At 31.8% G+C, this 13,313-nt stretch overlaps 2 protein-coding genes across 2 annotated transcripts; both read right to left on the bottom strand.

Moving 5' to 3' along the window:
* Window positions 1-4,720: 4,720 nt before the first annotated feature.
* LOAG_03211 (hypothetical protein) lies at window positions 4,721-8,105 on the bottom strand (the record flags this gene model as incomplete). Its single annotated transcript, XM_003138748.1, has 9 exons — window positions 4,721-4,886; window positions 5,115-5,236; window positions 5,354-5,509; window positions 5,831-5,981; window positions 6,735-6,906; window positions 7,002-7,106; window positions 7,298-7,440; window positions 7,674-7,734; window positions 7,973-8,105. 9 exons carry the CDS (start codon window positions 8,103-8,105, stop codon window positions 4,721-4,723), a joined length of 1,209 nt encoding a protein of 402 aa, XP_003138796.1.
* Window positions 8,106-9,836: 1,731 nt separating this feature from the next.
* Window positions 9,837-11,567, bottom strand: LOAG_03210 (hypothetical protein; the record flags this gene model as incomplete). The annotated part of the gene is made up of 5 exons (XM_003138747.2): window positions 11,411-11,567; window positions 10,990-11,102; window positions 10,328-10,557; window positions 10,075-10,134; window positions 9,837-9,959 (listed from the first exon to the last, which is right to left on the bottom strand). Exons 1-5 carry the CDS (start codon window positions 11,551-11,553, stop codon window positions 9,837-9,839), a joined length of 669 nt encoding a protein of 222 aa, XP_003138795.1. The 5' UTR covers window positions 11,554-11,567.
* Window positions 11,568-13,313: the final 1,746 nt, after the last annotated feature.

Here is a 13,313-nt window from a genome sequence, read left to right as displayed (position 1 = left end):
AGAACAAATGGTAGTGTTCCGCAAACTCATACAACACCAGCGCGATCTGAAAAGGGAATACGAAACTCCATCTTCTGGAAAGCTAGCAACAAATGGAGTCGGAATGTTTGGTTGATAGTGGAGACAGCCGAAAAGAGGAAATGAGATGGTGGATGCGGCATGTACCACATGGCCATTCCTTAATGAGGGAAGTGATAATTTGGCACGAAGAGCGTTAACTTTCACTTCCAATTATGCAAATGTGGCAAAAAGTGCTTTTAGTCTAGTCTTCAAATCTTGAAGAGATGTTCTTATTGCCGAAATCTCTGATTGTGAATATGTTTCAGGCGTTCGCGAACTATAAGAGTCCCAATTATGGAGTAAGAAAGAAGTGAAGTACCAATAGACCGAAAAGCTTCCACTTGCAGCAGTGAAAGTTCATCAGTGACAGATGCTGGTCTCTCTAGAAATCGGCCCATATCCGATATACACAAAACTGTTATTTACGTTGATAAAAAGCCTGCTGGCGAACATATGCGAAGATTCATTACTCCAACTATAGATGAAGTGACAATTGTTGTAGTTGATGATCAAGCCTTACCTAGAGATATTGTTCTTCATCGGAGAAACGATCGATTGACAAAAGTTGCAGAAACTCATGATGCCCTGCAATATCCAATTATTTTTTGGGATGCTACCGATGGATATCATTTCAACGTTAAGATGATAAATGAAGAAACAAATATGAGACGCAATGTAATGAATAATAATACTTGATCCATATCGATTAATGAATTGAGAGAATGAAAACAATCACATTTTGGTCACTAATACATCATAGATATGTATGCAACAAATTCAAATATAACCATTGGTATTCATCCATTTGAATCCGACCAAACATTCATTTGTGAGATATTGTTGTTAATGACAGTAATACAACTAACTTTGAAAGACTAACAATTTTGCCATCTTTGTATACAGGTAGTCCACGTTATACGCATGAGTATCCTCAAAATACAATTACGTATATTTGTCACTATGGGCATCCAAATCTAATTCATTACATTCATATGAAATCCAACTTGAGACGATATACAACATTTCTTACTTCCTGGACAATTACCGGCGAATAGGTATGACATCAGAGCACGTGTTTTCAGAAAGAAATTAAAGTGGCTGATGGATTTCATGGTGAAACATAAAGTGTTTGTGTTTATACGCTGCTGGTTGTACTCAATGGAAAAACAAAAGAGGAGATTGTCACACGATCATATACTAATTAATCTGGCTTTATAACAAGAACACTTCAAACGAAATCGATGGTGCAGTATGCGTTGAAATCATCTGATGTCAACGTCGACAAGGATTTGCATGAAATTGTGACGAAAAATATGACACATGGATTTGGGGTATACTCACTATACATGATAGACGAAAAATGCTCTAAAGGATATCCTCCAACATTTATATCCAATACAGTTATAGGAAACGATATAGAAGATCTGCAGAAGATAGTGGTAAATTAGCAATCATACAAATGCGAAAGTAAATTAGCAATCATACAAATGCGAAACGGTAACATCGAAGTAGATAACTGGTGGGTTATTCCATATTTGCTTTTGTTATTAAAAACAAATAAAGTGCACATAGAATACTGTAAGTGGGTTAAATCGATCAAATACATTTATAAGTACATGAATAAAGACAGTGACATGGTGTACAATCAGAAAGAAGTGATAGGAATGCGATGGTCATATATATCAATGAAATTGCGCAGTATTAAACTGAAAGATATATAAGGAGCAAAATCTTTCATTTCCTATACATAAATGAAGTCCAATTATTGTCCATTTAGCAGTACATCTAGAAAATGGACAATGCGTTTATTTCATATCTGTAAATGAATCGACCAACTAAAATGTTAACTACTTTCTTTACATCATATTAAAATGAATCATTTACGAAAGCATTGCTGTATTCTGAAGTGAAATGTCTACGTATTACACATGGAATGTGATTTTGAAGGGTATAAACGAGAAAAGCGATCGACGAATAACTTGGCACATTCAAAGAAACTACTATAACACCGTACAACCCAATCAACATGAATGCTCAACGGTGTTACACATGTCTTTTTCCGCAGTGCATGTCAAGTTCTAAATTTATTGGAGAATGATCGACACTGGGATGCATGCATTGTGCAACACATCACATCTAAATCAAATCCGTGCATTGTATGCATTCATATTGATCGCATGCTTTCCTTCATGTCCAATTTGCAATCGCAAAAGACACTTACGATCAAATAATGCAAACAAACTGTCAATGACGGGGTTGAAGAAATTTTCCTCGATGTGCCAGGAAGAACTGGTAAAATATTTCTAATTATATTCATTCTGGCATCAATTCAATTCGAAATGACATAGCCTTATCTCTTGTGCCGTCCGGAATAGCTGTGATGTGCTACCAGGCGGAAGAACTGTTCATTCCGCTTTGAAATTACCCTTGAACATGCAGTTTATTGACACTCCAAAGCATCCTATGCAGGAAAAGTATTGCAGAAATGCAAACTTACTGTTCGCGATGAATGCACAATGATGGAAAAAATGATCGCAACTCTTGATCGATCATTGCAAGATTTGTGTGAAAACATCAGATCATTTGGGAATGAATTAATATTCCTGGTGGGAGATTTCAGGCAAACATTACTTGTAATTCTTCGATCGAACCAACGGACGAAATAAATGCTTCCCTGAAATACTCTACTTTGTGGTGATACGTAAAGATATTAAAATTAGCCACAAATATTCGTGTCCAGATGCAAAACGATCGATCAGTTGAGATATTCTTATACTAATTGCTAGAAATTGGAAACAGAAAGTTACCAGTTGATTCGACTTCAGCACGAATTTCATTGTCTTATAACTTCCATAATTTAGTGATGTCAAAAGAAAAATTGTTCCCAGTACTCAAATCAATTATAAGAAGAATCACGATTGGCTAAGTAAACGAGATATTCTTGCGGCCAGGAACAGAGACGTTTATAAACTTAGTATGTTATTCAATATTATTCAGTCTAACATTCAAACCGAGGCAATTTGATCCGTCAATACTGTTGTGGAAGCACATGAAGCAGTTAATTATCCAACAGAATTTTTAAATTCACTCGATCTGCCAGCATGCCACCGCACGTACTGCAATTGCAAGTAGGCATGCCAATTATCATATTCCGAAATATCAGCCAGCTAAAACTTTGCAACAGCATGCAGCTTGCAGTAAAAAAATTAATGAGTAAAATCATAGAAGCAAAAGTCATGATAGGACCTTTCAAAGGTGAAGATATGCTCATTCCTCGCATTTCTATGATTCCAACTGATATATCATTTCGATTTAAGAGATTGCAATTCGCAATTCTATTGGTGTTTACAATCATCATCAACAAAGTTCAGAATCAGTCTTTAGAATTGTGCAGTTTAAATATTTCAAATATTTTTGTAATTTATATTTTCCACTTTTTTTTCTTTATATCGCATTTGTTAATTATGCATTCTATTTCTACGTGGTTTTTCAATTTCACTCATGCCTTTTTTTTCTAATCGATCACACATGTGACATATACTTTTGATAACGATATTTTTCTTCATTACTTCTAAATTATTATTCCTTCTACATTTCCCCCCATTAATTTAACATATTTAATCTTTTTTTTTTTGAAATTATCAACCTACCTTTTGCATATTTCTTACTAATTATAATAATTATTATAATTATTTATTACTTATAATAATTACATGCCTTACCTTACTTGCTTTACGCCCATATTTTTCTTATTCGTCTTAACTTTTACATGCATACTGTTTTTATTATTAATTAACTCGTATTTCCTCGTTTATCATTCATTTCAATTTTTGCATGCTTTGTTTATTAGTAAGCTATTATTTCGTCGAATATTTATGCTTCACTTGAATTCTCGAAGAAAATTGTTATTTTGAGGGATATGTCTCAAATTAAGTTTTGATTTTTTGTTTAAGCATGCAATGTTCGGAGAAGGTAAAAAATCTCGTCAAAGCATATACCTGACCAGAAAAAAGTTTTGATTAGTTGAAGTATTTCTTGAATTTTTGCATTTCTATTTTGATTTAAGATTATGGAGAAAAATTCGCTATTCTGAAAATTCTTGCGTCACTTAAAAGTCCGCCTTCATTGCATCTAAAATGAATATGTGCATGATTGAGTGAAGTATAATGTTGTTATCGCAGGTAAGGAATCAAAATGAAAGTGACACGCGATACTGCTGCTTACCTTTGACCCTCTTTATTTATGAAAACATTCGAAGTGATCAATTTCTTTAATATCACTCTTATTTACTTATTCAGAATATGCAAACATAGTAGCGAAACCAGCAGTGTTGATTTTATTACGTAGAAGCCTAATCTAAAAGTCTTTTTTTTTTTTTTTTTTAGCTATATCATCAGCTATTAGCTGTTCTTTTTTAGTGATTCTCTATTAGATCATTAGGAAATCGATAGATGAAATGAATTCCTTCCTCATAACAATATACTCTGAGGAATGAATCAACAAAGCCTTTAAACAGTAATCATAAAAGATGGAATATGTTACATACGTTAAGATTTATACAACACAAATCTGGTTGACAATAATTTTGTAAATATAATTTCAAATATTCGTTTATTTTTATAAGTATCAACAAAAGAGAGGAGAAATTATATAAGAAATATTATTCACAGCCAAATTTCTTATAATGTAATATTCGTTGACATGTCGCACCACCTCGATATATGGTATGTATACGATTAATTGGTGATAAACTTGGCACTATTGCTGTTGATAAAAGTTCAAAAATATCCAGTTTTTCACCAATTGCATTACTATTGTATTCTTTGCTAAAAATTGCTTTATATTAAATTCGGAAAGATATGCAAATGAAATAGACGGCGCAGTAATTCTGTTTAAACTAATACTACTTATAATATCAAATAAACCGTTATACAAGAAAATTTTTTAAATCGATTTTGATTAAAATAAAAACAAAAAAACTGGAATGTATCTTAAATTCGTATATAATTTCATCATAAATATTACTTTTTTAGTAATACAGTAATAAAACAAACACAAATTTCCAGTAATGCTTCTCAACAATCATTGCAATACACATACGTTTCACTTGATAATATGATTGTTGTCGATGTGTTAACGATAAGATTTTAATTATTCCATCCAAATTATCCAAATTCTACATAAATTAATGCATTTTTGTTAATTGCTTAATAGCACAATCATTTCATCCATGCATTAATACATTTTATGGCTTACAAAATTATTATTGTTTTTAATATCCTATTTAATTTACGTTTAAAAGTTGAAATATTAACACTCGTCCAATATCATCATCAAATTGTGTCAATCGTAATTGAAATTGTTTGGCACATTTTAACATTTGCGATATTAATTCTGGATCAACTATTTTGGATGATTCAAATACACCAAAGATCATATAGGATAAGGTCTAGAAAAATGTTTATTAGTTATTGAATTTAATTAGCAGCTAAGAAATTGTTCAAGATTATATACATGGGAAATATGATTGTATCATATAATGTGATTAGTTTGTAATTAACCGCTTAATTGCATCAATTATTTAGTTTCATTTCAGTTGCTGATTCACTCCATAAATGATTTCTTAATTAAGACTGAAAGCATACAATCTATTAAATATTTCTATAATTAGCTTCTCTTACAGTTTCTTCTTCTTCTTGTTACACTCTTTCTTTGTTGAAATTTAAATTCTCCACAGTTTATTAGTTGTGATGATCAAAAGAAATGAAACCTGTAGAACAGCTTCACGATTATAATTAAGAGTAATTTGATTTAATATAATATTATCGGAGTTTAATAAATCGCGGAAATATGGTGATGATATGTATAATAAACTTTTGTATGAATGGATGTCACCATCCAGCGTTTTGAATATGAAATCTCTGTAAATGAAATGTCACTAGAAATTGGAAAAAGTTTTCTTTACTCAAAAAATTCAAATGTAAGCTTTGAAATTCATCCGGAAGTTAAAATGTTTTCAATTTCAAATTTTAAACAGAAATATTCACTGTTGTTACACGTTTCTTTCTGTTCAAAAAAAGAATTATTCAAAAGAAGCCAGAAACCTTATGAATTTTCAGAATCGTTTGTCATACCTACCAAATAGGCGTATGCTTAATTTTCGACTATAAAAGCTATTTAAGAGTTTTTGATTCACAATACACTATTCTTTATATTACGGGAATGTTGCAGTAAACCCGAGTTCTGGGTCCTCTCTTTTGGACCGGTATTTCATGGTTCATTTTTTCTACAAGTAGTTTTCTTAAATATTCAAAATTATTACTCACACCTCCTGCTTCAAACCACCAACAAATTGTTTTAATCATTTTCTTTTTTCGTTTGAATATAATTTGGACAAAGTTCATTATTTGAATTCAGAAACGATTTATAGCTAATTCATCTTTATTCAGTGATTTATAGAAAGAGTAGTTTAAATCCATTTCTTATAAATTCAGAATAATCCACAATTACCACTGAAAGTTTTCGTTTATATCTGAAACAGTTCTACTGGATACTTCGATCAAATATTTTTAATTTATAAAAGAGTACATTTTAACCTTATCTATTCTACTTCCATTCATAATTAACTTATTTACTTGCCTTACTGCTTTTTTTAATTCAAAAACTAAACTTACGGCTCAATATTTTGATAAATATCTTTAAGCTTTCTGCGAAAATCGCAATCTTTGAGCAATGATTGTACTGGTAAAGTTTTATTGATTTGTATTCGGAAATCGCTAGCAGAAAAACTCATTTCTACAGTAAGCATTGCACGACCACCATGCCACCGTGAGTGTATATTAAAAGCTGAATAAGTGCCTACTAGATATTTTGTATATCAATGAAAAGAATTTGGAAAAATTCTTTTTCCTAAATTTTTAAATTTTCAATTTTAAAATAACCTTCTGACAGTGAAGTGAGTAGCGGATTCCCTTCAAAAAGGCGATAATTCCCGCTCGAAAAAAATGTCGAATGATATGAATCCGGCACTGAGACAATTTGTGGTGCTGTAACTTTCTTCAAGTTTTAAGCATAACTAAATAAAATGAACTCCCAAATTCATTCTTGTTGTTTATTCAAATTTTCTTCATTTAGAAATTTTGTCCACATTTATCAGTTTCCTTTCTTCGCCATCGGAAAATTTTCATTCTTTTAATATAAATGAATTTTCCAATTTCAATTAATGAAAATAACTTACAACATTCTTCACCTTTCATCAGCTGCAACTTAAATACTACTGCTAATGGAGTTGGTTGGGTAAATACTTTGCAGTGATCGACAAATAATCTCCAGACCGTTTTCATTTCAGGCCATTGTGGTGATCCTATGAAGTTGATCGTCCTGAAAACTACAATAATGTACAATAAAATTGAAGTGAATTAAATTTTCATTTCTGGTCTCACTAATTAATGTTATGATGCGACCATGGGTCAAAAGGTCAGGTAGAGCATTTGAGAAAGTTTTTTTTTTTTATTTGGCCAAAACACACTGTGCTGTTATTTCATTATTTTCAAGATTTTGAAATCAATTTCAAACAAATTCAAATGGATGATAAAGTAATCCCATTCACATACCATTCGTAAGCAAATGCTTCATATGTCGTATAAAAATGTGTTTGTTGAAACAATGAAGCACCTGAAAAGGTATGCTCCGTATTACCTTCGATTATTTAATTAATTATGGTGCAGTTAGAAGCATTCTTTTTCAACCGCAGAGAAAAGCCAAAATCCAACAAAGAAATCAGCAAATGTTGTATTGGTGCTTAGTCTTATCAAAACGTAGCAAGTGATACTTGAAATCAAGCAATCAGTCTTTAGTAGTAAGCAAATTAAATGATTGAAAATGAAGTGATTACTTAGCTGAAATAACAAACCAGCAGGTCGTACAATTGGTATAATCCAACGGAAAAGATAGGTGATACTTGAAAGCTCATGCTCAGGTGTTTTGCAACCACTATTTGAAATATCATTTAAAACTTCGTGCAAGAGTTTTTTGCATCCACTCATCTTTAAGTCAAATAAACAAATAACCAAAGCTATTTGAATTCAAGAATAAAATATCATTGATATGATCACAATTTAATTTCCATTTTATGCAACTTCTGCAACTTAAGAAATTGTAAAATTAAACGACATCCTCTATTAACATGGATCATTGATTTCATAGTTTGCTTGACCTCTTTGAACCACAATTTTTAAAGATGTCTTTCCCGCTGATTGTGATGCCCGCTTTGATGATATAAGAAGCAAAATGAAGAAAATGACTGATGGTATGAAAAGAAAAACCAGAACATTGGAAAAGGAAAATGATAGAAATTCAATATCCCAATTCAAATAATACTTGATAGTGCTTATTTGATACTTAATTATTAGTGAAGTAATGTTTGCAAATGTGCTATCTGCATGTCTCATTTGAATATTTGAATTTGTCACATTTTCAGTGCCACAGTTTCGATATTATAGTAATAGCTTCAAAAACTTTATAAACTCTTTCTATTTGTGCCACAAATTGGAAACTATCCAGACGCCCATATTTTTTTCATGTATTTTCCTCTTCAGAAAAGATACCATTACATTTGTGTAACATAGCTATTTCAGGATGGTTATGTAAATGGAAACCGAAAAAAAAAAAACGATGTCATTGAATAATAAAAAAGAACACCGAAGCTGGTTTAATTAATTTATCTGAAAATTAACAAATGATTTCAAATTAGCACCATGCAGTACTTGGAAAAAAGGATGTTATCCGTAAAGGAATCATGACATGGTCGGAGTTTTCCAAGCTTATCATTCTAGAAATCTACAAATAAATAGGCTTGTTTCTCGAATTGAACAAATAACAGAAGTTTTAAATAGCATCACGTTTGCAATTACTGTACAATATACAAAAAAAGGATATACTTCTGATGTAGCAAAAGAATAGTAATGAAAATTAGATTTCAGTGAACCGAAACAGATCATGTTAATGTATGCAGAACTAGCTAAATTAAAATAAAATGAAATTGTAGCAAACATAGAAAAGTGGTATAAAATACTGATAAATACGGTATTAACGGCACTGATTAAAAATAGTAAGCAATAATCAAACGAAGTTTTATCTTTTTCAATCATTTTTCTTCCCTAAATTTGAAATCCCTCGAACTTTCATCAAAAATAACAAAGTTTCGTTCCGAACTAAAATTCGGGAATTGCAACATCATGAAGGATAAAACAACAGAACAAAAGTATTTGACAAATGCATGTGAAACCCAGGAGCGCATTTCGAGAGATTGGGAATTTCAACTGGTCATTCAAAAGAGCCTCCAGCAAGACTAAATTTAGAAATTTAAAACAGCTGAAACCTCTCAGATTTCAGGAATTTGTATCTGAAAAAGAAAGGAAATATTAAAGTAACGTAAGAGTAACATCGAGTTAGTAATATTGAATATAATTAAGAATATAACAGAGAGATTTGATAGAGAATTTCTAAAAAATTTTCATCAATAGTAAATATTAAAGCACCGCAAGAGTAATATTTCAAAGAGCTGACTAAAGCAAAAAAAAAAAAAATACATAAAGTAGAAGACAGAAGTTTTTAAAATTAGACTGCGAACGAGAAAGATGACTTGCCGGTGAGTATCGCCAGCTTTTTGAGTACAGCAATAGGAAATGCAACGTCTTACAATTATGATATAATTGAGACTTTCGACGCATACAATATAAGCAATGGATATGAGAGTGAAATTTAAAGGATACATTTTATGCAAAGAACTTTTCAATATATTTGCACTGCTTGGGAAGATTTTCGTAAAAGATTCCCAGCTGGAATTGATCATAATTGTAAGACGATCGATACGGCAACTGCATAGGGTAGACACGAAACTGCAAAAGAAACTGTAATATCAGAAAACAGGATTGGTTTCATTCCACCTCATGTTAATTCAAATAATTATTCCCTTCATGTTCTGGAAATATGAAAAAAGAAAAACGAGCTTACAAATTTTTGAGCACCTTCTAATACTGCTTGCGAATAATGGTCCGGAAGATCTTTGATAAGCTGAAACAGATTGCGTATCTCAACGTCACCGAAAAAAAGAAAAAAAGCTTTTTCATCTAAAATCCTAATTTTTTTTCCAAAAACTCATTGAAGAAATGATTCCGTCAATTGTACGACAAATAGTGCAGTTTAGAATGTTTCAACTACTTTTAAATGCAATTGAACTATAGAATCATGAACTATTAAAGTTTACTGCTTTAATATGATCCAAATCAACTCGAGCCAATTTCTTATACATGATATCCATGAGGTCTGATGGAAAAGAAGCATTCAATGCTTCAATTATCATCTCCAGTAAATTCTCATCCTTTGGTTTACATTTCTCCATACAAATTTCATTTTCAACGTAACTTTCAAGCTGACACCGTAAATCTCGTAACTGCATTAGATTTGAGAAATGAGTAAGCAGAGGGAAATTTCTCTCTGAAAAAAAAAATGGCGAAATTTCGAAGTCCTTTTAAGTAATATATGAAAGGTTTTGCTTCACAACATTCCTGTTTCTCTCTTCATTATTCGACCATGAACAGCAAAAGAAATAATAAATTTTATGAAGTGAAGTCATATTTCATATAACGGATAAGAAACAGAAACCAAAAATCTATTTTCAAAAAAGTCTGCAATTTCTCCCATGCTGAGCTGCTTCTCTGATATCACTATTTGTCTGGTTATCACTATGGTTCCTATGCGTTGTCTGGTTATCACTATGGTTCCTATGCGTTCATTTGCTTCCATCTTTATTTTTAAGATTTCAACTTACAGATCATTCTTTGACCGAAAATAATTTAACTTTTAGAAAGATTCCAAAACTTCAGCAACCTCAAACATAATAAAACAATACATTTGTAAGAATTTTACCCGTGATATTTCTATTGATAACATAATCATCGTTGGGACATATAAAACGAAGTAGTTCAATAACTTCGTCGTATGCTTCATCTTCTATCTCAGCGCGACCATTCTGTGCTTCCCTGTAATTGAAGGAAGCATGATCAACTATGTCAATTCAAAAAACAGCAGAATTCAGAAAGATGCGACTTCGCAACCCTTTCGCAATTACAGGAATTACAATTTAGACGATAACCAGTTTTAGACGATAGTCATTAAAAGCTTCGAAGAATCACAGTTATATATTTTACCGCCTCGAATCAATCACGAATCCATCTGGTTGTTTCCTTAAGAGTATAACTTTTTCTGCTAGCTCTATTATCTGTTAGCTAGCTGTATCACCAAAGCTAATGCATATTCATTAATTATAATAAAGTAGCAAGCGATTTACCGAAACATATCTCCAAAACAGAGCATTTTGAAATAAGGAGACAATTCCGCCAAATAGTGAGCATTGACGAAAATACTTTTCTTCTCCACGATTAATTCAAACTGTCGCAATCGCGTCCGTTGAGAGAACATATTATCTGACATTTTCCTATCTTAAATATATCATTTATTATTTGCAATTTTCGATAACATCCATTTTACCAAATCTTTTTTTAAATAGCCTTACGGATAGCTCTAGGCTTTTATCCTTCCTATGAGCCTCATAAATGTACCCACTAACAACACACTAACTTCTCTGATATCACTGCTTGTCTGGTTATCACTATGGTGCATTCATTTGCCTCCTTCTTTACTTTTTAAGATTTCAATTTATAGATCATTTTTTCTCCAGCAAAAATTTGACAGAATAAATGAAAGCGAGCGAACTTCCTATCTTCTCTCTCTCTTTTTTTTTCTTCTCTCTCTCTCTCTCTCCCTCTATCTCTCCGAATTTATCGATAACATTTTTTCATGTCTTTCAACAGTCTTCTAAATAATCACTGAACGGTTCGAAATTCAATAAACGAAACAAAATCAACAGAAGATGTTAAGTTTGAAAATAAACTGGTTTAATAAAAGACGATGATGAGAGAAAAGGTGGAACGATGGATGATGGCATCATGCTACTGCTGATTTAGCCAACCCAACTGTTATCACAACCTTACATCCATCCATTTGTCCGATCGTTAACATCCCTTGATCACTTCTTCTACCTATCACGTGAAATACGTGAGACTTGACATATGTCAACCGTCTTCCAAAAGAGAATCAAAATATGCCTCGTTCCTCCTATGCTTGGATTGGCCTATTGCCAGTCAGCAGCATGTATCCGATGTATGTTGTCCTTTTTGCTGATTCATTCGTTATGACTCATCGCCTGTTTGTGACAGTGTTTATTGGATTGCTAACAGGTGGTTGGGCATCTTTATCCGTTCTTCAGCCATTTCACCCTATAGTTGGCAGTTGACATAGTGTTGCAAGCAATTCAGACTTAATTCAATTCCATAAAATCTTTAATTACATTGTAAAATTCAAATTTTTGAAATAAAGTGTGATTTGTTCGGGTAAAATTAAAATTATTATTTCCCTTAATTATGTTTTAAATGAATTAAAACAATTGAATGAATTCTGACAAATTTAGCTTGCAAATTAGTGTTATGAAATGGAAGAAATGGAATGAGAAAATTAATTTTTTTCTTTTTTTTCCCTAAAATTTGAAAAGCCTTTAAAGATTTGGAAAATTGTAAGAATTAAAAAGAGAAATCTTAGCAATAAAGAGAAATTATAAAATCGCCGAATGAATCATCCTGTCCAAACGAAATTTTTGACATGTTTAATAGTTAAGAAAACATTGAACCATTGAAATATATGAGGGATAAACATATAAGTATGGTCTCTTGCTAATGAAGCATACATAAATCGTTGGGATATAGCAGAAGATGTGTAAGAGAGAGAGAGAGAGAGATTCTCGGTATTGGTGGAAGTAGGAGATAGTGGTATTTTGAATGACGATCGATGCTATGTCTCTTATAAATTATGTGTCTCCTTTTATGACGCAATTTTTAGGAATATTTAAATTACATTTTGCATGAAATGAAAGAATGAAAAAGAATTGGTACGATGGAATTGAATGAGAACTGATAGCATTGAAGAGTTTAGTAAAGTATGTGTGATAAGAAATGTCCTATGAATTCATTGGTTTGTGATAGATACTTCACTAGTGATAGTTTAAAATTTCAAAACATATGAAAAGATGAAAGAGAGTATACCTTTACTAGAGTTAAGAAGATAACATAAGGTGAGAGAGAAAGAGAGAGAGAGAGAGGAGGAGAGAGAGAGAGAGAGATAGTAAGCAGTAATGTCCT

The sequence above is a fragment of the Loa loa genome, assembly GCF_000183805.2.
Source record: "Loa loa unplaced genomic scaffold supercont3.2, whole genome shotgun sequence".
Lineage (NCBI taxonomy): Eukaryota > Metazoa > Nematoda > Chromadorea > Rhabditida > Onchocercidae > Loa > Loa loa.
This window is presented reverse-complemented; position numbering and strand designations above follow the sequence as displayed.